Raw genomic sequence first — 22,770 nt, forward strand, 5'->3', positions numbered from 1 at the left:
ACAGATTCTCAATAGGGTTTAGGTCTGGAGACATGCTTGGCCAGTCCATCAACTTTACCCTCAGCTTCTTTAGCAAGGCAGTGGTCGTCTTGGAGGTGTGTTTGGGGTCGTTATCATGTTGGAATACTGCCCTGTGGCTCAGTCTCCGAAGAGATGGGATCATGCTCTGCTTCAGTATGTCATAGTACATGTTGGCATTCATGGTTCCCTCAATGAACTAAAGCTCCCCAGTGCCGGCAGCACTCATGCAGGCCCAGACCATGACACTCCCACCACCATGCTTGACTGTAGGCAAGACACACTTGTCTTTGTACTCCTCACCTGGTTGCTGCCACACACGCTTGACACCATCTGAACCAAATAAGTTTATCTTTTATCGGACCACATGACATGGTTCCAGTAATCCATGTCCTTAGTCTGCTTGTCTTCAGCATACTGTTTGCAGGCTTTCTTGTGCATCATCTTTAGAAGAGGCTTCCTTCTGGGACAACAGCCTTGCAGACCAATTTGATGCAGTGTGCGGCATTTGGTCTGATCACTGACAAGCTGACCCCCGCCCCTTCAATCTCTGCAGCAATGCTGGCAGCACTCATATGTCTATTTCACAAAGACAACCTCTGGATATGACGCTGAGCATGTGCACTCAACGTCTTTGGTCGACCATGGCAAGGCCTGTTCTGAGTGGAACCTGTCCTGTGAAACCGCTGTATGGTCTTGCCCACCATGCTGCAGCTCAGTTTCAGGGTCTTGGCAATCTTCTTATAGCCTAGGCCATCTTTATGTAGAGCAACAATTCTTTTTTTTCAGATCCTCAGAGAGTTCTTTGCCATGAAGGGCCATGTTGAACTTCCAGTGACCAGTATGAGAGAGTGTGAGAGCGATAACACCAAATTTAACACACCTGCTCCCCATTCACACCTGAGACCTTGTAACACTAACAAGTCACATGACACCGGGAAATGAAAATGGCTAATTGGGCCCAATTTGGACATTTCCACTTAGGGGTGTACTCACTTTTGTTGCCAACAGTTTAGACATTAATGGCTGTGTGTTTAGTTATTTCTCTTGTAAGGTGTATCCAGTCCACGGGTTCATCCATTACTTGTGGGATATTCTCCTTCCCAACAGGAAGTTGCAAGAGGACACCCACAGCAGAGCTGTCTATATAGCTCCTCCCCTAACTGCCACTCCCAGTCATTCTCTTGCAACTCTCAACAAGATAGGAAGTATCAAGAGATATGTGGTGACTTAGTGTAGTTTTTACATTCAATCAAGAGTTTGTTATTTTTAAACGGTACCGGCGTCGTACTGTTTTACTCGCAAGCAGAAATTAGAAGAAGAATCTGCCTGGAGGTTGATGATCTTAGCGGTTTGTAACTAAGGTCCATTGCTGTTCTCACACATAACTGAAGAGTATGGGAAAGACTTCAGTTGGGGGAACGGTTTGCAGATTACCTGCCTTGAGGTATGTTCAGTATATTTATTTCTAGAGAGATGATAAGATCTAGAAAATGCTGACAGAGCCTTGTATAATTGAGGTAAGCCTGATGCAGTGATTTAACGACTGTTATCATGCTTACAAAAAAGGGTAATATTCATGTTAATACTCATATTTCTTAGTGACAAAACGTTTACATGTTATATAGAAAGAACGTTTTTTCTCTGAGGGTGACAAAATCGTTTTTTGGGGCCTAATTTCCACATGGGAGTATTTTCTTAAGGCCCTCTGACATCGAGCGCATGGTGGGAGGGGCCTATTTTCACGCTCTAGATGCGCAGTTCTTATTCAGACTGAGACATCCAGCTTCCCTAAAGGAGTCCTCTAGCATCTGAGGACAAATATAGAGGGCTTATTTCTTCCCTAAATCATATTTGAGGGCAGGTAGGAGCCACAGCAGAGCTGTGGCAAGGTGTTTAACTGTTTATTAACGTTTTTTAACGTTTTTCAAATCCGGTTTGGGGCCTAAAGGGTTAATCATCCATTTGCAAGTGGGTGCAATGCTGCTTTAGTCCCTTATACACACTGTAAAAATTTCGAAGAGTTTACTACTTTTTAACACTGTTTTGCAGTTTATGTGATAGTTTTTTTCTCTTCTCTTAAAGGCACAGTACCGTTTTTGTTTAATTGCTGTTTCACATTTATTAAAGTGTTTTCCAAGCTTGCTGGTCTCATTACTAGTCTGTTAAACATGTCTGACATAGAGGAAACTCCTTGTTCAATATGTTTAGAAGCCATTGTGGAACCCCTCTTAGAATGTGTACCAAATGCACTGAAATTTCTATAAATTATAAAGACCATATTATGGCATTTAAAGATTTGTCACCAGAGGTTTTTCAGACTGACAAAAGGGAGGTTATGCCATCTAGCTCTCCCCACGTGTCAGAACCTATAACTCCCGATAAAGTGATGCCAAGTACATCTAGCGCGTCAAATGCGTTTACCTTACAAGACATGGCGGCAGTTATGACTAATACCCTCACAGAGGTATTGTCCAAACTGCCAGGGTTACAGGGAAAGCGAAACAGCTCTGGGGCTAGAACAAATACAGAGCTTTCTGACGCTTTAGTAGCTATGTCCGATATACCCTCACAATGCTCCGAAGCCTGAGGGTGAGATTTCAGATTCAGGGAAGACGTTACTTCAGTCCGATTCTGAAATGACAGCCTTTAAATGTAAGCTTGAACACCTCCGCTTATTGCTCAGGGAGGTTTTAGCGACTCTGGATGACTGTGGATGACTGTGACCCCATTGTAGTTCCAGAGAAATTGTGTAAAATGGACAAATACTTTGCAGTGCCTGTTTACACTGATGTCTTTCCAGTCCCTAAGAGGTTTTTCGGAAATTATTACTAAGGAATGGGCTAGACCAGGTGTTCCGTTCTCTCCCCCTCCTGCTTTTAAAAAGATGTTTCCCATAGATGTCGCTATACGGGATTCGTGGCAGACAGTCCCTAAGGTGGAGGGTGCTGTTTCTACCCTAGCTAAGCGTACAACTGTCCCCGTCGAGGACAGTTGTGCTTTCTTAGATCCTATGGATAAAAAATTGGAGGGTCTCCTTAAGAAATTTTTTTATCCATCAAGGTTTTATTCTCCAGCCTCTTGGATGCATTGCGCCAGTTACTGCTGCAGCTGCTTTTTGGTTTGAGTCTCTTGAGGAGACTCTACAGGTGGAGACCCCGTTAGATGATATTTTAGACAGGATTAAAGCTCTCAAGTTGGCTAATTCCTTTATTTCTGACGCAGTTTTTCATCTAACCAAACTAACGGCTAAGAATTCAGGTTTTGCCATTCTGGCGCGCAGGGCGCTATGGCTTAAGTCCTGGTCAGCAGACGTTACTTCAAAGTCTAAGCTTCTTAACATCCCCTTCAAAGGACAGACCCTTTTCGGGCCGGGCCTGAAGGAGATCATTTCTGATATTACTGGAGGAAAAGGTCACGCCCTTCCTCAGGATAGGTCCAATAAATTAAGGACCAAACAGAATAATGTTCGTTCATTTCGAAACTTCAAGTGGCGCAGCTTCAGCTTCCTCTAATGCAAAACAAGAGGGAAATTTCGCCCAGTCCAAACCAGTCTGGAGACCGAACCAGGCTTGGAACAAGGGGAAGCAGGCCAAAAAACCTGCTGCTGCCTCTAAGACAGCATGAAGGAGTAGCCCCCGATCCGGGACCGGATCTAGTAGGGGGCAAACTTTCTCTCTTCGCCCAGGCTTGGGCAAGAGACGTCCAGGATCCCTGGGCATTAGAGATTGTTTCCCATGGATATCTTCTGGACTTCAAAGCTTCATCTCCAAAGGGGAGATTTCATCTCTCACAATTATCTGTAAACCAGATAAAGAGAGCGGCATTCTTACGTTGTGTTCAAGACCTACTGGTTATGGGAGTGATCCACCCAGTTCCAAGGGAGGAACAGGGGCAGGGCTTCTATTCAAATCTGTTTATAGTTCCCAAAAAAGAGGGAACTTTCAGACCAATCTTGGATCTCAAGATCCTAAACAAATTTCTCAGGGTACCATCCTTCAAGATGGAGACTATCCGAACCATCCTCCCTATGATCCAGGAGGGTCAATATATGACTACTGTGGACTTAAAGGATGCTTATCTCCACATTCCGATTCACAGAAATCATCATCAGTTCCTCAGGTTCGCCTTCTTAGACAGGCATTAATAGTTGGTGGCTCTTCTTCTAAGGCCACGGGGCATAGCGGTGGCTCCTTACCTAGACGACATTCTGATACAGGCGTCGACTTTTGAAATCGCCAAGTTCCATACGGACATTGTTCTGGCCTTTCTGAGGTCTCACGGGTGGAAGGTGAACGAAGAAAAGAGTTCTCTCTCCCCTCTCACAAGAGTTTCCTTCCTAGGAACACTGATAGATTCAGTAGAAATGAAAATTTTTCTGACAGATGTCAGGATATCAAAGCTTCTAACTTCCTGCCGTGCTCTTCATTCCACTTCTCGGCCGTCAGTGGCTCAGTGTATGGAAGTAATCGGCCTAATGGTAGCGGCAATGGACATAGTTCCGTTTGCCCACCTATATCTCAGACCACTGCAACTTTGCATGCTCAATCAGTGGAATGGGGACTACACAGATTTGTCCCCTCTGCTAAATCTGGATCAAGAGACCAGGGATTCTCTTCTCTGGTGGTTATCTCTGGTCCATCTGTCCAGGGGAATGAGTTTCCGCAGGCCAGAGTGGACTATAGTGACGACAGATGCCAGCCTTCTGGGCTGGGGCACAGTCTGGAACTCCCTGAAGGCTCGGGGTTCGTGGACTCAGGAGGAAGCCCTCCTTCCGATAAACATTCTGGAACTGAGAGCGATATTCAATGCTCTTCAGGCTTGTTCTCAACTAGCTGCGGTCAGGTTCATCAGATTTCAGTCGGACAATATCGCGACTGTAGCGTATATCAACCATCAGGGGGGAACAAGAAGCCCCCTGGCAATGTTGGAGGTTTCAAAGATAATTCTATGGGCAGAGATTCACTCTTGCCATCTCTCAGCTATCCATATCCCAGGAGTAGAGAACTGGGAGGCGGATTTTCTAAGTCGGCAGACTTTTCACCCGGGGGAGTGGGAGCTCCATCCGGAGGTATTTGCCCAGCTGATTCAACTATGGCGCAAACCAGAACTGGATCTGATGGCGTCTCGTCAGAACGCCAAGCTCCCTTGTTACGGGTCCAGGTCAAGGGATCCCCAGGCAGCGCTGATAGATGCTCTAGCAGTGCCCTGGTCCTTCAGCCTGGCTTATGTGTTCCCACCATTTCCTCTCCTCCCTCGTCTGATTGCCAATATCAAGCAGGAGAGAGCTTCTGTGATTTTGATAGCACCTGCGTGGCCACGCAGGACTTGATATGCAGATCTGGTGGACATGTCATCCCTTCCACCATGGACTCTGCCGCTGAGGCAGGTCCTTCTACTCCAAGGTCCATTCAAACATCCAAATCTAATTTCTCTGCGGCTGACTGCTTGGAGATTGAACGCTTGATTTTATCAAAACGTGGTTTCTCCAAGTCGGTCATTGATGCCTTAATTCAGGCTCGAAAGCCTGTCACCAGGAAAATCTATCATAAGATATGGTGTAAATATCTTCATTGGTGTGAATCCAAGGGTTACTCATGGAGTAAAGTCAGGATTCCTAGGATATTATCTTATCTCCAAGAAGGATTGGAGAAGGGTGTTACAGAAGCATTAGTTATTTTGTTGTGAAGAGCTTATTTCCCAGCAGCAATGCCTGAACCAGCCAAGCCAGCGCCTAAGAAGGGCTCCAAGAAAACCGTAACAAGTATCATTTCATAAAGAGTTAACTTTTTTTCAGCTTTTAGAAACTATTGTCTAATCACCTCTGGAGCCAGACTGATAATTGATAAGATGAACTTGTAAACTTGTTATCTTAAGTACTGTAATCCTATTGTGGCCTGTCAAAGGACAGTGCTCTCTATCTAAATGTGTGATGGGGGATTTTGTGCTCCCCCCCCCCCCCCTGGGAGTGCCCTGTGTGCATGTAACCTTAATAAAAAGCAGGCTGGGCATCCCAGTCCTGAGTTCTTGTTTGACCCTCAATCGCAGCGTTGACTCGTTTTTGTGGGCAGAAGGGTATCCTAGCTGTACTGCAGCTAAGGGAGATTATTCTATATTTGCGAGACTCATATAGAATACTATGGAAAGCAGCTTCTCCCCTCTTTAGCAATAGGGATCCAGGCTACTAAGCGGTCCATCTCTCAGCGAGACTAAGGGTAACCGTAACATTTGGCGGCAGCGGCGGGATTTTCCTGGATTTCCTAGGAGAGGTACAGAACGGATGGAGAGCGCTTACGAAAAATTGAAGCGTACAACCCTAAAGGATTTACTTGAAAGCAGAGGGGGGTACGCCAGCAACCGGCCGAGGAGAGAGCTGATCGCAGAATTGACCGAACTGGATCAGAGCTTCACAATGGCGGAAACACCGACCACGATTAGTGACGAAAAAACCAGGATTGTTCGGGAAAGGCTCTCATTATACGGGCCGAACCCCTCCATGGAATTGGTACAGCAGTTGATGGCGGAGGCAGACGAGGATATACGAGAGACTCAAGCCCACGAACTCAACCTAGCGAACGCACACCGCAATGCTGAAGCCCCGCAGGTAATCATCCCTGTCGAAAATGCTGGGAGGCCCAAGATACCCTATGCGGCATTTCGACCCTTCCTAGAGAGCGAGACAGGGATTGATGAATATTTGGCGGACTTCGAAAGGCAATGTGCCCTGCACCAGATTCCCAACAGAGAGTGGCCCACGATATTGTCTGGGAAACTATCCGGGCGAGCCCTGGAAGCCTTTCGTACTCTGGGTGCTGAGGAAGTGACACAGTATGAGCTAGTTAAGGAGACACTGTTGCGACGGTACGCTGTAACTCCGGACACGTATCGCCGACAGTTTCGGGGCACGAAAAAGAAGCCTAACGATACTCATATGGAATGGGCGCACCGAATGCGGAGAGCGGCAAATCACTGGCTGAGCGGAAGTAAAGCGGTGACTGGGGAGGAAATTTTACAATTGTTTCTCTTAGAACATTTTTATAATGGCATGGAACAGCAAGGGAAGGAATGGCTGCGAGACAGGCGGCCTTCTACCTTAGAAGAAGCAGCCAAATTGGCCGATGAACATTATGACTCCCGTCTTCACGAACCCATGAACTACCGAGCTCCAGCACGGGTCGAACCTAGAGAGGTTTACCGTGCACCCCCTCGTGCTGAATTCCGAGCCCCGGTGCCCACAGGGCCCGTCCGACACTCAGGACCACACAATAACAGCTCTGAGCGTCCCAGACCGACTTGCCACCGATGCAAGCAACCAGGGCATTTCATGGCTAGCTGCCCCCTTAATACGCACCAGACACCCAGGAATTACAATTACCCCTCTGGGTCCTATCGTCCGGCCCGGGCCCTCTGTGTTAACCAAGAGGCCCCTATGGAGGGATATGTGGGGCCGCTTCACGAGGTGGACCCTGTATATGCTGCCTCAGATAACCGCCAGCACCATCGGCAGAAGGTATGGCTCGAGGGGCGATCTACAGAGGGATTGAGAGACACAGGGGCTACTATCACGCTGGTACAGAGTCATTTGGTGCCAGAGCACAAGCGATCCGGACAGACTGTGGCCGTTAGAGTGGCGGGGGGGGATGTGTACAAAATTCCAACAGCTCAAGTGCATCTTGATTGGGGAGCGGGAAAGGGGGCTGTGAACGTGGGCATAATGGATAATTTACCTGCCGAAGTACTACTGGGCAACGATTTGGGCCCCATGACTTCTGCCTATGCTCCAGTATGCAACAACGAGGCGGACCCAGTGACTACACGGGCCCAAGCCCGGATGGAGCGAGAGCTCTCACCAGTGCGGGAGACACAGGTAAGACCTACCCCGACCTTGCCTGACATGTTAGGCCCCATACCCTGGGACACCCCAGATGCTTTCGAGACAGAGTCTAAGACTGACCCGACTTTACAAAAGTACCGGGAACGAGCAGAGACCGGAGGGGGCGGGGCAGATAACGAAACATTCTTATGGGAAAAAGGGAAAATATACCGCTGGACAGAGAAAAGGGGACAGCGTAGGCGACAGCTGGTAGTGCCCCACAAATACCGTCAAGAAATCCTCAAGATAGGCCACGACATCCCCTTAGCAGGCCACCTAGCCGTAACCCGTACCCTACACCGCATTACTCACACGTTCTTTTGGCCAGGGGTGCACGCTGACGTTAGAACTTACTGTAACACCTGCGATGTGTGTCAACGAGTAGGAAGGCGAGGCGATCACCCTAAAGCCCATTTAGTAAATATGCCCATTGTAGAGGAACCCTTCAGCCGGGTTGCTATTGACCTAGTGGGACCACTGGCTACCCCTAGTCCCTCCGGTAAGCGCTACATTCTTACCGTAGTGGACTACGCTACCAGGTACCCAGAGGCTGTCGCCCTATCCAACATACAAGCGGATACGGTAGCGAATGCACTAGTACAGGTGTTCTCCCGGGTAGGATTTCCAAAAGAAATCCTATCCGACCGAGGCACCCAATTTACGGCTGAATTGACCCAACAACTCTGGCAGGTTTGCAAAATTAAGTCCCTCCTGAGCTCCCCATACCACCCCCAGACGAATGGGCTGTGTGAGAGGTTCAATGGGACCCTCAAGCAAATGCTCAAGACGTTCACTCAGGAATACCGAGACTGGGAACGCTTCCTGCCGCACCTCCTATTTGCTTATCGGGAGGTGCCCCAGGAAACGACAGGGTTCTCTCCCTTCGAGTTGCTCTACGGAAGAAAGGTACGGGGACCCCTAAACCTGATCCGGGAGCACTGGGAGGGAGAGATGGAGGCTGACGGTGTCCCCATTGTGCCATACGTGCTGGAACTCAGGGACCGAATGGAGCAATTAGCCAAATCCGTGCGGGCTAATCTCCAGTTGGCCCAGAGAAGACAGAAAGTATGGTACGATCGGGGGGCCCGAAAGAGAATCTTCACCATAGGACAAAAGGTGTTAGTACTTAAGCCGGTGAAGACAGACAAATTGCAGGCGTCCTGGCAGGGTCCCTACCAGATCGTAGAGAAAAGGGGAGACACCACTTATGTGATAGCTAGCTGCCATGACAACAATCTTAGAAAGACATTCCATGTAAACATGCTCAAGGAATATTTTGAGCGACCAGAGAACGTGACGGCCGTATGTTGTTCCCCTCAGGAAGACCCTGACAGTCTACCCATTCCAGACCTATTAGAAAAGAGTCTCCCCACAGGTATAGTGGCTCAGGTTCAGATAGGAGACCGACTTAGCCCCACTGAAAGGGAGCAGCTCAGCCAACTCCTCCAGTCCAAACACCTCACCTTCTCCCCGAAGCCAGGGTACACTACTTTAACCACCCACCAGGTAGATACTCCGGGACAAGCTCCCTTGCGCCAGGCTCCGTACCGAATTCCCGAAGCAGTTAGGACAGGAATGAAGAAGGAGATCGATGAGATGCTCCAGCTCAGGGTAATTGAGCCCTCCGATAGTCCCTGGGCCTCCCCAGTTGTCTTGGTGCCCAAGAAAGATGGGACCACCCGGTTCTGCGTAGACTATCGGAGGCTCAATGAAAAAACCGTGACGGACGCTTACCCTATGCCCAGGGTAGACGAGCTACTCGATCGTATAGCCAGGGGAAATTACCTGACCACTATTGACCTCTGCAAAGGTTACTGGCAGATTCCCCTGGCCCCGGAGGCTATCCCCAAGTCGGCATTCGTCACCCCATTCGGCTTATATCAGTTTAGGGTAATGCCGTTTGGGATGAAGAATGCCCCAGCTACATTCCAGCGCTTGGTGGATAGGCTCCTGGATGGCTTCCAGAGTTTTGCTTGCGCCTACCTGGACGACATAGCGATCCACAGTGAGTCCTGGGAGGACCACTTAGCTCATGTAGGAATGGTTCTGGATCAGATCCGGGCTGCTGGCCTGACTCTGAAGCCAGAAAAATGCCACTTTGGGATGGCCGAGGTACAGTACCTGGGTCACCGGGTGGGGTGTGGAAAGCAGCGACCAGAGCCGGCCAAGATAGAAGCTGTCGCCAATTGGCCCACCCCCATCACTAAGACTCAGGTCCTAGCCTTCCTGGGCACGGCAGGGTACTATAGACGGTTCGTACCAGACTACAGCACACTTGCCAAACCCCTGACTGACTTGACCAAGAAGAACTTACCTCGACAGGTCCTGTGGTCTCCCCACTGTGAAACGGCTTTCCAGGCTCTCAAAAATGCTCTAATTAACGCTCCTGTCTTGGCGGCCCCAGCCCTTAACAAACGTTTTATCGTCCATACAGATGCTTCCATGTTCGGGCTGGGAGCCGTCCTCAGCCAAGTAGGCGAAGATGGAGGGGAGCATCCAGTTGCCTACATCAGCCGGAAGCTCCTGCCCCGCGAAGTCAGCTATGCAGCGGTCGAAAAGGAGTGTTTGGCTTTGGTGTGGGCATTAAAGAAATTGACTCCCTATTTATATGGTCAGGAGTTCACCCTGGTCACCGACCATAACCCGTTGGTGTGGCTGAACCGGGTCTCTGGAGATAACGGCAGGCTATTACGTTGGAGCTTATCGTTGCAACCCTTCAATTTCACCATTACTTACAGACCTGGGAAACAGAATGGCAACGCCGACGGGTTGTCCAGACAAACCGACCTCAGCCCCGCATAACCAGCGGTCTGGACAGCCTTAGTCTGCCCCGAAAAGGGGTCAGACCGTGTCTGCCAGAGTGTTCCACAGAAAGGGAGCACTGTTACAGAAGCATTAGTTATTTTGTTGTGAAGAGCTTATTTCCCAGCAGCAATGCCTGAACCAGCCAAGCCAGCGCCTAAGAAGGGCTCCAAGAAAACCGTAACAAGTATCATTTCATAAAGAGTTAACTTTTTTTCAGCTTTTAGAAACTATTGTCTAATCACCTCTGGAGCCAGACTGATAATTGATAAGATGAACTTGTAAACTTGTTATCTTAAGTACTGTAATCCTATTGTGGCCTGTCAAAGGACAGTGCTCTCTATCTAAATGTGTGATGGGGGATTTTGTGCTCCCCCCCCCCCCCCCCCCCCTGGGAGTGCCCTGTGTGCATGTAACCTTAATAAAAAGCAGGCTGGGCATCCCAGTCCTGAGTTCTTGTTTGACCCTCAATCGCAGCGTTGACTCGTTTTTGTGGGCAGAAGGGTATCCTAGCTGTACTGCAGCTAAGGGAGATTATTCTATATTTGCGAGACTCATATAGAATACTATGGAAAGCAGCTTCTCCCCTCTTTAGCAATAGGGATCCAGGCTACTAAGCGGTCCATCTCTCAGCGAGACTAAGGGTAACCGTAACAAAGGGATTGTCAGCTAGTTCCTTAAAGGGACAGATTTCTGCTCTGTCTATTCTTCTGCACAAGCGTCTGGCAGATGTTCCAGACGTTCATGCGTTTTGTCAGGCTCTAATTTGAATTAAGCCTGTGTTTAAACCTGTTGCTCCGCCATGGAGTTTAAATTTAGTTCTTAAAGTTCTTCAAGGGGTTCCGTTTGAACCTCTGCATTCCATAGATGTCAAGCTTTTATCTTGGAAAGTTCTGTTTTTGGTAGCTATCTCTTCGGCTCGAAGAGTTTCAGAGTTATCTGCCTTACAGTGTGATTCCCCTTATCTGATCTTCCATGCAGATAAGGTAGTGTTGCGTACCAAACCTGGGTTTCTTCCTAAGGTGGTATCTAATAAGAATATCAATCAGCAGATTGTTGTTTCCGTCACTGTGTCCTAATCCTTCTTCAAAGAAGGAACGTCTATTACACAATCTTGACGTGGTTCGTGCTTTAAAGTTTTATTTGCAAGCTACTAAGGATTTTCGTCAAACATCTGCATTGTTTTTTGTCTACTCTGGACAGAGGAGAGGCCTAAAGGCTTCGGCATCTTCTCTTTCTTTTTGGCTGAGAAGCATAATCCGTTTAGCTTATGAGACTGATGGCCAGCAGCCTCCTGAAAGAATTACAGCTCATTCCACTAGAGCGGTAGCTTGCACATGGGCTTTTAAAAATGAGGCCTCTGTTGAACAGATTTGTAAGGCGGCGACTTGGTCTTCGCTTCATACTTTTTCTAAATTCTACAAATTTGATACTTTTGCTTCCTCGGAGGCTATTTTTGGGAGAAAGGTCTTGCAGGCAGTGGTGCCTTCCGTTTAAGTTCCTGCCTTGTCCCTCCCTTCATCCGTGTCCTAAAGCTTTGGTATTGGTATCCCACAAGTAATGGATGAACCCGTGGACTGGATACACCTTACAAGAGAAAACAAAATTGATACTTACCTGATAAATTTATTTCTCTTGTGGTGTATCCAGTCCACGGCCCGCCCTGTCACTTTAAGGCAGGTGTTTTTTATTTTTAAACTACAGTCACCACTGCACCCTATAGTTTCTCCTTTTTTCTTGCTTGTCTTCGGTCGAATGACTGGGAGTGGCAGTTAGGGGAGGAGCTATATAGACAGCTCTGCTGTGGGTGTCCTCTTGCAACTTCCTGTTGGGAAGGAGAATATCCCACAAGTAATGGATGAACCCGTGGACTGGATACACCACAAGAGAAAGAAATTTATCAGGTAAGCATAAATTTTGTTTTCTTCTGCTTTTCTCTTCCAGAGAGCCTTATCTGTGTTTTTCCGTGGGCTCCGTTAAGAGCCTATGAATCTGTTAATATCAAGTCGTTTACTTGGGATGTGATCCTTTGTTAACTATTTCTCTGTTTTCAGAGTGTCTAATTTATCTGATTCAAATGTGTCCTGTTTCTCTTGTTAAGTTCATCCAGTCCACGGATCATCCATTACTTATGGAATATATTCTCCTTCCCAACAGGAAGCTGCAAGAGTCCACCCACAGCAAAGCTGCTATATAGCTCCTCCCCTAACTGCCATATTCAGTCATTCTCTTGCAAGCCTCAACATAGATAGGAGGTTGTGAGAGTCTGTGGTGCTTTCTACTTAGTTTATTCTTCAATCAAAAGTTTGTTATTTTTAAATGGCACCGGAGTGTGCTGTTTATCTCAGGCAGTATTTGGAAGAAGAATCTGCCTGCGTTTTTCTATGATCTTAGCAGACGTAACTAAGATCCATTTGCTGTTCTCACACATTCTGAGGAGTGAGGTACTTCAGAGGGGGAATGGCGTGCAGGTTTTCCTGCAGATAAGGTATGTGCAGTAAAATATTTTTCTAGGAATGGAATTGACTAAGAAAATACTGCTGATACCGAAGTAATGTAAGTAAATCCTTAAATGCAGCGATAGCGACTGGTATCAGGCTTATTAATAGAGATACATACTCTTATAAAAATGTGTTTTAAAACGTTTGCTGGCATGTTTAATCGTTTTTTAACGTACATTGGTGATAACACTGTAATGTTGGTATAGCCTTAAATGCAGTAAAAGCGACTGGTATCAGGCTTATTAATAGAGACACATACTCTTGTAAAAATGTGTTTTAAAACGTTTGCTGGCATGTTTAATCGTTTTTTAACATATGTTTGGTGATAAAACTTATTGGGGCCTAAGTTTTTTCCACATGGCTGGCTTAAATTTTGCATAGAAACAGTTAACTGAAGCTTCCCACTGTTGGCTGTGGCAGTTTGTTGTGTCTGTTTTTAAAAACGTCTATGTCGGGTTTTTTTTTATCTGTTTTTTGCATTAAAGGGTTAATCATCCATTTGCAAGTGGGTGCAATGCTCTGTTACCTTATTACATGTACTGTAAAAATTTTGTTTGTTTTACTGCCTCTTTTTTTTTCACTGTTTTTCAAATTTTGACAAAATTTGTTTCTCTTAAGGGCACAGTAACGTTTTATATATTTGCTTCTTAACTTGATTTAAAGTGTTTTCCAAGCTTACTAGTCTCATTATTAGTCTGTTCTAACATGTCTAACATAGAGGAAGCTCTGTGTTCATTATGTTTTAAAGCCATGGTGGAACCCCATCTTAGAATGTGTACCAGATGTACTGATTTCATGTTAAACAATAAAGATCATTTTTTGTCTTTAAAAACATTATCACCAGAGGATTCTGTCGTGGGGGTAGTTATGCCGACTAACTCTCCCCACGTGTCAGACCTTTTGACTCCCGCTTTAGGGACTCACGCTCAAATGGCGCCAAGTACATCAAGGGCACCCATAGTGTTTCTTTTACCAGGGGATTCTGTCGAGGGGAAAGTTATGCCGACTAACTCTCCCCACGTTTCAGACCCTTCGACTCCCGCTTCAGGGACTCACGCTCAAATGGCGCCAAGTACATCAAGGGCGCCCATAGCGTTTATTTTACAAGACATGGCAAAGGTGGTGAATAATATTCTGGCAGCAGTATTAGTCAGACTACCTGAAATTAAAGGAAAGCAGTTAGCTCTGGGGGTAGATACAGAGCATACAGACGCTTTAAGAACCATGTATGATACTACCTCACAATATGCTTAGTCTGTGGGTGATTTTTTTTGACTCAGGGAAGATGATTTAACCTGATTCTGATATTTCTACATTTAAAATTTATGCTTGAGAACCTCCACTTGTTGCTCAGGGAGGCTTTGGCTGCTCTGAATGAATGTGTACAATCGCAGGGCCAGAGAAATTGTGTAGACTGGATAAATAATATGCAGTGCCGGTGTGTACTGATGTTTTTCCAATACCTAAGGAGGTTTACTAAAAATTTTTTTTAATAAGGAATGGGATAGACCAGGTGTGCCGTTCTCTTCCCCTCCTATTTTTTAGAAGAATGTTTTCTAATAGTTACCACCACACGGGACTTCTGGCAGACAGTTCCTAAGGTGGAGAGAAGAGTTTCTACTCTAGCTAAGCGTACCACTACCTCTGACAAGGACAGTTGTGCTTTTTAGATCCAATGGATAAAAAATGTTTATTCAACAGGGTTTTATCCTGCAGCCCCTTGCATACATTGCTTCTGTCACTGCTGCTGCGGCGTTCTGGGTTGAGTCTCTTGATGAGGCTTTACAGTTAAGCGACTCCATTGGATGAATATATTTGACAAGCTTATGCTAGCCAATTCCTTTGTTTTCTGATGCCTTGTTCATTTGACTAGACTAACGGCTAAGAATTCTGTTTTTTTACTATACTGGCGCGCAGAGCGCTATGGCTTATATCATGGTCAGCTGTCGTGACTTTAATAAATAAGCTACTTAACTTCCCTTCAAGGGGCAGACCCTATTCGGGCCTGGTTTGAAGGAGATTATTGCTTATATCACTGGAGGAAAAGGTCATGCCCTTCCTCAGGATAGGTCCAAATCAAGGGCCAAAAAAAAAAAAAAAGTCTAATTTTCGTGCCTTTTAAAAACTTCAGGGCAGGTGTGGCATCCTCTTCCTCTAAGGCAAAACAAGAGGGAATTTTTGCTCAGTCCAAGGCGGTCTGGAGACAATCGGACCTGGAACAAAGATAAGCAGGCCAAGGAGCCTGCTGCTGCCTCTAAGACAGCATGTAGAACGGCTCCCTATCCAGTAACGGATCCTATAGGGGGCAGACTTTCATTCTTCGCCCAGGCGTGGGCAAGAGATGCCCAGGATCCCTAGGCATTGGAATTTATATCCCAGAGATATCTTCTGGATTTCAAAGATTCCCCCCCAAAAAAAGGGGAGATTTCGCCTTTCACAATTATCTGCAAACCAGATAAAGAAGGAGGCATTCTTACATTGTGTACGAGATCCATCCAGTTCCAAGAGAGGAACAGGGACAGAGTTTTTACTCAAATCTGTTTGTGGTTCCCAAGGAGAGGGAACCTTCAGACCTATTTTGGATCTAAAGATCTTAAACAAATTCCTCAGAATTCCGTCATTTAAGATGGAAACTATTCGTACCATCTTAACTATGATCCAGGAGAGTCAATAGAGGACTACAATGGATTTGAAGGATGCTTATCCTCACATTGTGATGCATAAAGATCACCATCGTTTTTCAGGTTTGCCTTTCTAGACAGGCATTACCAGTTTGTAGCTCTTTCCTTTGGGATATCTACAGCCCCAAGAATCTTTATGGAGGTTCTGGGGTCGCTTTGGCGGTCCTTAGACCGCGGGGCATAGAAGTGGCCCCTTATTTAGACGACATCCTGATACAGGCGTCAAACATCCAAATTGCCCAGTCTCATACGGACGTAGTACTGGCATTTCTGAGATCACATGGGTGGAAAGTGAACAAGGAAAGAGTTCTCTATCCCCAATCTCAAGGGTTTCCCTCCTAGGGACTCTGATAGATTCTGTAGAAATGAAAATTTACCTGACTGAGTCCAGGTTGTCAAAAGTTTCTAAATTTCTGCCGTGTTTTTTCATCCCATCCGCGCCCTTCGGTGGCTCAGTACATGAATGAAATCGGCTTAATTGTAGCGGCAAGGGACATAGTACCGTTTGCACGTCTACATTTCAGACCGCTGCAACTATGCATGCTCAGTCAGAGGAACGGGGATTACACAGATTTGTCCCCCTGTTAAACCTGGACCAAAAGACCAGAGATTCTCTTCTCTGGTGACTATGTCGGGTCCATCTGTCCAAGGGTATGACCTTCCGCAGGTCAGATGGGACAATTGTTACAATAGATGCCAGCCTTTTAGGTTGGGATGCAGTCTGGAACTCCCTGAAGGCTCAGGGATAGTGGACTTAGGAGGAGACCCTCCTTCTAATAAATATTCTGGAACTGGGAGTGATATTCCATGCTCTTCAGACTTGGCCTCAGTTAGCAACTCTGAGGTACATCATACTCAGTCGGACAATATACACGACTGTGGCTTACATCAGCCATCAAGGGGGAACAGAAGTTCCCTAGCGATGTTAGAAGTCTTACAATAATTCACTGGACAGAGACTCACTCTTGTCTATCAGCTATCCATATCCCAGGTGTTGAGAACTGGGAGGTGGATTTTCTAAGTCGTCAGACTTTTCTTCCGGGGTAGTGGGATTTCCTCCGGAGGTCAAGACCAAGCAGGAGAGGGCTTTGGTGTTTTTGACAGCGCCTGCGTAGCCACGCAGGACCTGGTATGCAGATCTGGTGGACATGTCATCCTTTCCATCACGGTCTCTGCTTCTGAGACAGGTCCCTCTACCTCAGGGTCCTTTCAACCATCTAAATAGAATCAATCTGAGATGGACTGCCTGGAGACTGAACGCTTGATGTTATCAAAGCATGGCTTCTCCGAGTCAGTCATTGATACCTTAATACAGACATGAAAGCCTGTCTCTAGGAAAATTGAACATAGATATGGTGTAAATATCTGATTGTTATGAATCCAAGGGTTACTCATGGAGTAAAGTCTGGATTCCCAGGATATTATCTTTTCTCCAAGATGTTTTTGAGAAAAGGGTTGTCAGCTAATTCCTTAAAAGGGGACAGATTTTTACTCTGTCTATTTTTTTGCACAAGCGTCTGGCAGGTATTCTAGACGTTCAGGCATTTGGTCAGGCTTTGGTTAGATCCAAGCCTGTGTTTAAAACTGTTGCTCCGCCATGGAGATTAAACCTGATTCTTAAGGTTCTTCAAGAAGTTCCGTTTGAACCTTTTTTGTTCCATAGATATCAATCTTTATCTTGGAAAGTTCCTTTTGGGTAGCTAATTCCTCGACTCGTAGAGTCTCCAAGTTATCTGTGTTACAATGTGATTCTCCTTATCTGGTCCTTCGTACGGATAAGGTAGTCCTGCGTACCAACCTGGTTTTTTTCCTAAGGTGGTATCTAACAAGTACATCACTCAAGAGATAGTTGTTCCATGCTTGTATCCTAATCCTTCCTCAAAGAAGGAACGTCTATTACACAATATTGGACGTGGTTTGTGCTTTAAAGTTTTACTTACAAGCTACTACAGTTTTCATCAAACGTTCACCTTGTTTGTTGTCTATTCTGGACAGAGGAGAGGTCAAAAGACTTCAGCAGCCTCTCTGTCTTTTTGGTTAAAAAGCATAATTCATTTAGCTTATGAGACTGCTGGACAGCAGCCTCCTGAAGGGATTACAGCTCATTCTACTAGAGCTGTGGTTTTCACTTGGGCCTTTTTTAAATGTGGCTTCTGTTGAACAGATTTACAAGACGGAGTCTTGGTCTGCGCTTCATACTTTTCAAATTTAACAAATTTGATACCTTGCTTCTTCGGTGGCTATTTTTGGGAGAAAGGGTTTTTTACAGGCAGTGGTAACTTCCGTTTAAGTACCTGCCTTGTCCCTCCCATCATCCGTTTACTTTAGCTTTGGTATTGGTATTCCATAAGTAATGGATGATCCGTGGACTGGATACACTTAACAAGAGAAAACATAATTTATGCTTACCTGATAAATTTATTTCTCTTGTAGTGTATCCAGTCCACGGCCCGCCCTGTCACTTTAAGGCAGGTAATTTTTTCATTTGAACTACAGTCACCACTGCACCCTATGGTTTTTCCTTTCTCTGCATGTTTTCGGTCGAATGACTGAATATGGCAGTTAGGGGAGGAGCTATATAGCAGCTTTGCTGTGGGTGGACTCTTGCAGCTTCCTGTTGGGAAGGAGAATATATTCCATAAGTAATGGATGATCCGTGGACTGGATACACTACAAGAGAAATAAATTTATCAGGTAAGCATAAATTATGTTTTTTCATCTTCTTTTAAAGAAATATTGTTACATAATTTTGATGTAGTTAAAGCATTATAGTTCTACCTTTTCTCACTTCTTAGGACAGAAGTTCTCAGTTGTTAAACCTTCCTTCTGGCTCCGAATCTGGATTTCATGTCTTCTCAGATATGGTGGCAGATTTATCATGTGTCTGGCGGAAATGATCCGCTGTAGCCATCATGTCCACCAGACATCGATAAATTTATCATTGCACAAGCAGTTCTGGTGAACTGCTTGTACAATGCCGCCCCCCTGCAGATTTGCGGCCAATCTGCTGCTAGCACAGGTTGTCAATCAACCCTATCGTATGCGATCGGGCAGATTGCTGTCCGCCGCCTCAGAGGCGGCGGATGGCTTAAGGAGCAGCATTCTTAACCGCTGTGGCCGCTGCGTCTTTGCCTTCTCCTGGTGGCCAAGTGAAGTATTTCCCATAGGTTATGAATGTTTTGTGGACCCTCACTGCCAAGAAGGAGATTATTTATTAGTTAAGCATACATTTTATTTTTCTCTCCGCAGGTTGAACACCGGCACGCAGAATGTGTGACAGACACACAGATATGTGGAGCTCGTTTCTGTGACCCACAAGGGACATCTTTTGCTGTCACTGGTTATGACCTGAGTGAGATCATTAGATATGTTCAGATTTGACTTCATTGGGGTCTGCACTGTCACCGCTCCTCTGTCATGTATGGCATAAGTCTTTCATAGTAACACAAAGCATAGACCGAAATGGGCAAGAATATAGCAGTGAATAGTGATGCTTTATATTAGACATACAAGTCAATAGCAATGAGCATCTGCAGATCATTTTCACCTGCAGTAGCTCTGTGCAAAAGAGAGTCTACCTTGCTGCTCGACCTGAAATTCCAACTCTGAGGACTTTATAAGACTTGTGCATTTTGCGGATGGATGAGCAGTCTATGGTTTGACAACCCTATGTATCAACATGGCAGGGGGCGGTCCCACGTTCCTTCTTGTCAGCCACTGTGTAGAGTACACATTGTTCTATATTAGTGTAAAAACAGAGCATTGACTGGCGTGTCTGTTTTTTACAAGCTGTAGGACCAACTGTGGTTTCATATGCTGTGGTGTTAGGGATTAAGATGTTGTTAACCATAACTGTGATGACACATTCAGCAGATGACCTTTTTCAGCACAATAATATGACTCAAGTAGAATATGACACCAAAATGAATTCAGCTGCAACTTTATTACTATTTCAGGTTGGCCGATAACAAAAGAGGACAGATTACTCCTGGCAGGAGTCACTATGTAAGAATGTAACTCGTATGTTTTGTTTAATATCGTTTTGTGCTGCCTCTGTTTTGTAATAAATATAACTTTATTAAATGGATGATAGAAATGTTTGTAACACACTAAAATTGTTATTGTGTCCTTTTTCTAATTAACTAAAACTTTAACTGGTCTGACAATTCAATAAAACAGGCAAGATTGAGCTGCACAAAAAGATGAGGGGTGTAACCTTAGAGAAGCTGCGGCTAATGAGCTTTGTCCCACATAGACCTGGCACCTTTTACATGAATCTTACACTTTCCTCCAGACGACACACTGAGGGCAACCAACATCACTTATAGATTCACACCAGCACTTTGAGATATCGTTTGTAATGGACAAGTAACTAAATGCTCTCTATCGGCCAAGACAGCAGTCACTGGTGGTGACCTGAAGGGTCTAGCAGCAGTCTGTTAGAGTACAACCAGGACAGTCTCTAATTTAGACTTTACTTGCTGGAGACTCAAATTATATAGCTGAAAGGGAAAGATATCCTTAGACAATCTTCCCCAAATTCCTCTAACTTAACTTCAGTCTAAGTTGTGAAATTATATATATATATATATATATATATATATATATATATGTACACAGGGCCGCCATCAGGGGGTGACTCCTGTCAGGGGCCCCATGAGGCAAGAACTAAAAAAAAAAATGTTTTTAATTTTGGCAGCCACCAGTGGGTACTACAGCTAATTAAGCATGGGAAATATTATTACAAGGAGTAAAATATTACCATTTGAGAGGATTTCTGAGTGTGCACTAAACCACTAAGCACAGTGTGAGATAGACTTGGCACTTTGCTTGTACAGTATGTGCCTGAGTCAGACGGCAGATCACTTTCATTTGCAGAGGAGGTAGTACTTACTTAGCAAATGTTTTTTATTTCTTTGTGCAATTTCGGATTGCAACTTCAGTGTGGTAGTAGTTGTATGGTGGGGCCAGGGGTCCATAAAAACTATTTTTTTTAGCAGCAGTGTATTTATGATTATTTGACAATGCTGTAGAAATTCTATATTTAAAACCATGCAGAAATGTTTCCTCCTCAATACACAAATGGTAGGTGCCCTTTTGGTAGATATGCATTTTTTTATTTATATATATATATATATTACATTCCAGTTTACTGTCCCTTTATGCAAGGACTTTCCAGATGCAAGGAGGCATTTTATCTAAGATTTTTTTGCATCTGCATAAAATGTTATACTCTCAGACTAACCGCTAGATTTGGAGTTTTGTCGGTAACGACCCGAAAAACTAGCGCCGGCTTTTTTCTGGCCGCACCATAAAAATAACTCTGGTATTGAGAGTCCACAAAAAGGCTGCGTTAGGCTCCAAAAAAGGAGCGTAGAGCATTTTTAACGCAGCTTCAACTCTCGATACCAGAGTTGCTTACGGACGCGGCCAGCCTCAAAAACGTGCTCGTGCACGATTCCCCCATAGGAAACAATGGGGCTGTTTGAGCTGAAAAAAAACCTAACACCTGCAAAAAAGCCGCGTTCAGCTCTTAACGCAGCCCCATTGTTTGCTATGCGGTAACCCTTCCTACGTCTGCACTTAACACTCTAACATGTACCCCGAGTCTAAACACCCCTAACCTTACACTTGTTAACCCCTATTCTGCCGCCCCCGCTATCGCTGACCCCTGCATATTATTATTAACCCCTAATCTGCCGCTCCGTAAACCGCCGCTACTTACATTATCCCTATGTACCCCTAATCTGCTGCCCTAACATCGCCGACCCCTATATTATATTTATTAACCCCTAATCTGCCCCCCACAACGTCGCCTCCACCTGCCTACACTTATTAACCCCTAATCTGCCGACCGGACCTGAGCGCTACTATAATAAAGTTATTAACCCCTAATCTGCCTCACTAACCCTATCATAAATAGTATTAACCCCTAATCTGTCCTCCCTAACATCGCCGACACCTAACTTCAAACATTAACCCCTAATCTGCCGACTGGAGCTCACCGCTATTCTAATAAATGTATTAACCCCTAAAGCTAAGTCTAACCCTAACACTAACACCCCCCTAAATTAAATATAATTTAAATCTAACAAAATTAATTAACTCTTATTAAATAAATTATTCCTATTTAAAGCTAAATACTTACCTGTAAAATAAATCCTAATATAGCTACAATATAAATTATAATTATATTATAGCTATTTTAGGATTTATATTTATTTTACAGGTAACTTTGTATTTATTTTAACCAGGTACAATAGCTATTAAATAGTTAAGAACTATTTAATAGCTAAAATAGTTAAAATAATTACAAATTTACCTGTAAAAGAAATCCTAACCTAAGTTACAAATAAACCTAACACTAGACTATCAATAAATACATTAAATAAACTACCTACAATTACCTACAATTAACCTAACACTACACTATCAATAAATTAATTAAATACAATTGCTACAAATAAATACAATTAAATAAACTAGCTAAAGTACAAAAAATAAAAAAGAACTAAGTTACAAAAAATAAAAAAATATTTACAAACATAAGAAAAATATTACAACAATTTTAAACTAATTACACCTACTCTAAGCCCCCTAATAAAATAACAAAGCCCCCCAAAATAAAAAAAATGCCCTACCCTATTCTAAATTACTAAAGTTCAAAGCTCTTTTACCTTACCAGCCCTGAACAGGGCCCTTTGCGGGGCATGCCCCAAGAAATACAGCTCTTTTGCCTGTAAAAAAAAACATACAATACCCAAGCCCCCCAACATTACAACCCACCACCCACATACCCCTAATCTAACCCAAACCCCCCTTAAATAAACCTAACACTAAGCCCCTGAAGATCATCCTACCTTGTCTTCACCATACCAGGTTCACCGATCGGTCC

The 22,770-nt window shown here is 44.8% G+C and overlaps 1 protein-coding gene across 1 annotated transcript in view; it reads left to right on the top strand.

Moving 5' to 3' along the window:
- Positions 1-19,990, top strand: part of WDR54 (WD repeat domain 54) — a 258,021-nt gene extending 238,031 nt beyond the window's left edge. The window contains exon 8 of the mRNA XM_053700368.1: positions 19,125-19,990. Coding sequence (XP_053556343.1) covers positions 19,125-19,256 — 132 coding nt within the window. The 3' untranslated portion in view covers positions 19,257-19,990. The remainder of the gene's footprint in view (positions 1-19,124) is intronic.
- The last annotated feature ends 2,780 nt before the right edge of the window (positions 19,991-22,770 follow it).

This window comes from Bombina bombina, chromosome 2, assembly GCF_027579735.1.
Source record: "Bombina bombina isolate aBomBom1 chromosome 2, aBomBom1.pri, whole genome shotgun sequence".
NCBI lineage: Eukaryota > Metazoa > Chordata > Amphibia > Anura > Bombinatoridae > Bombina > Bombina bombina.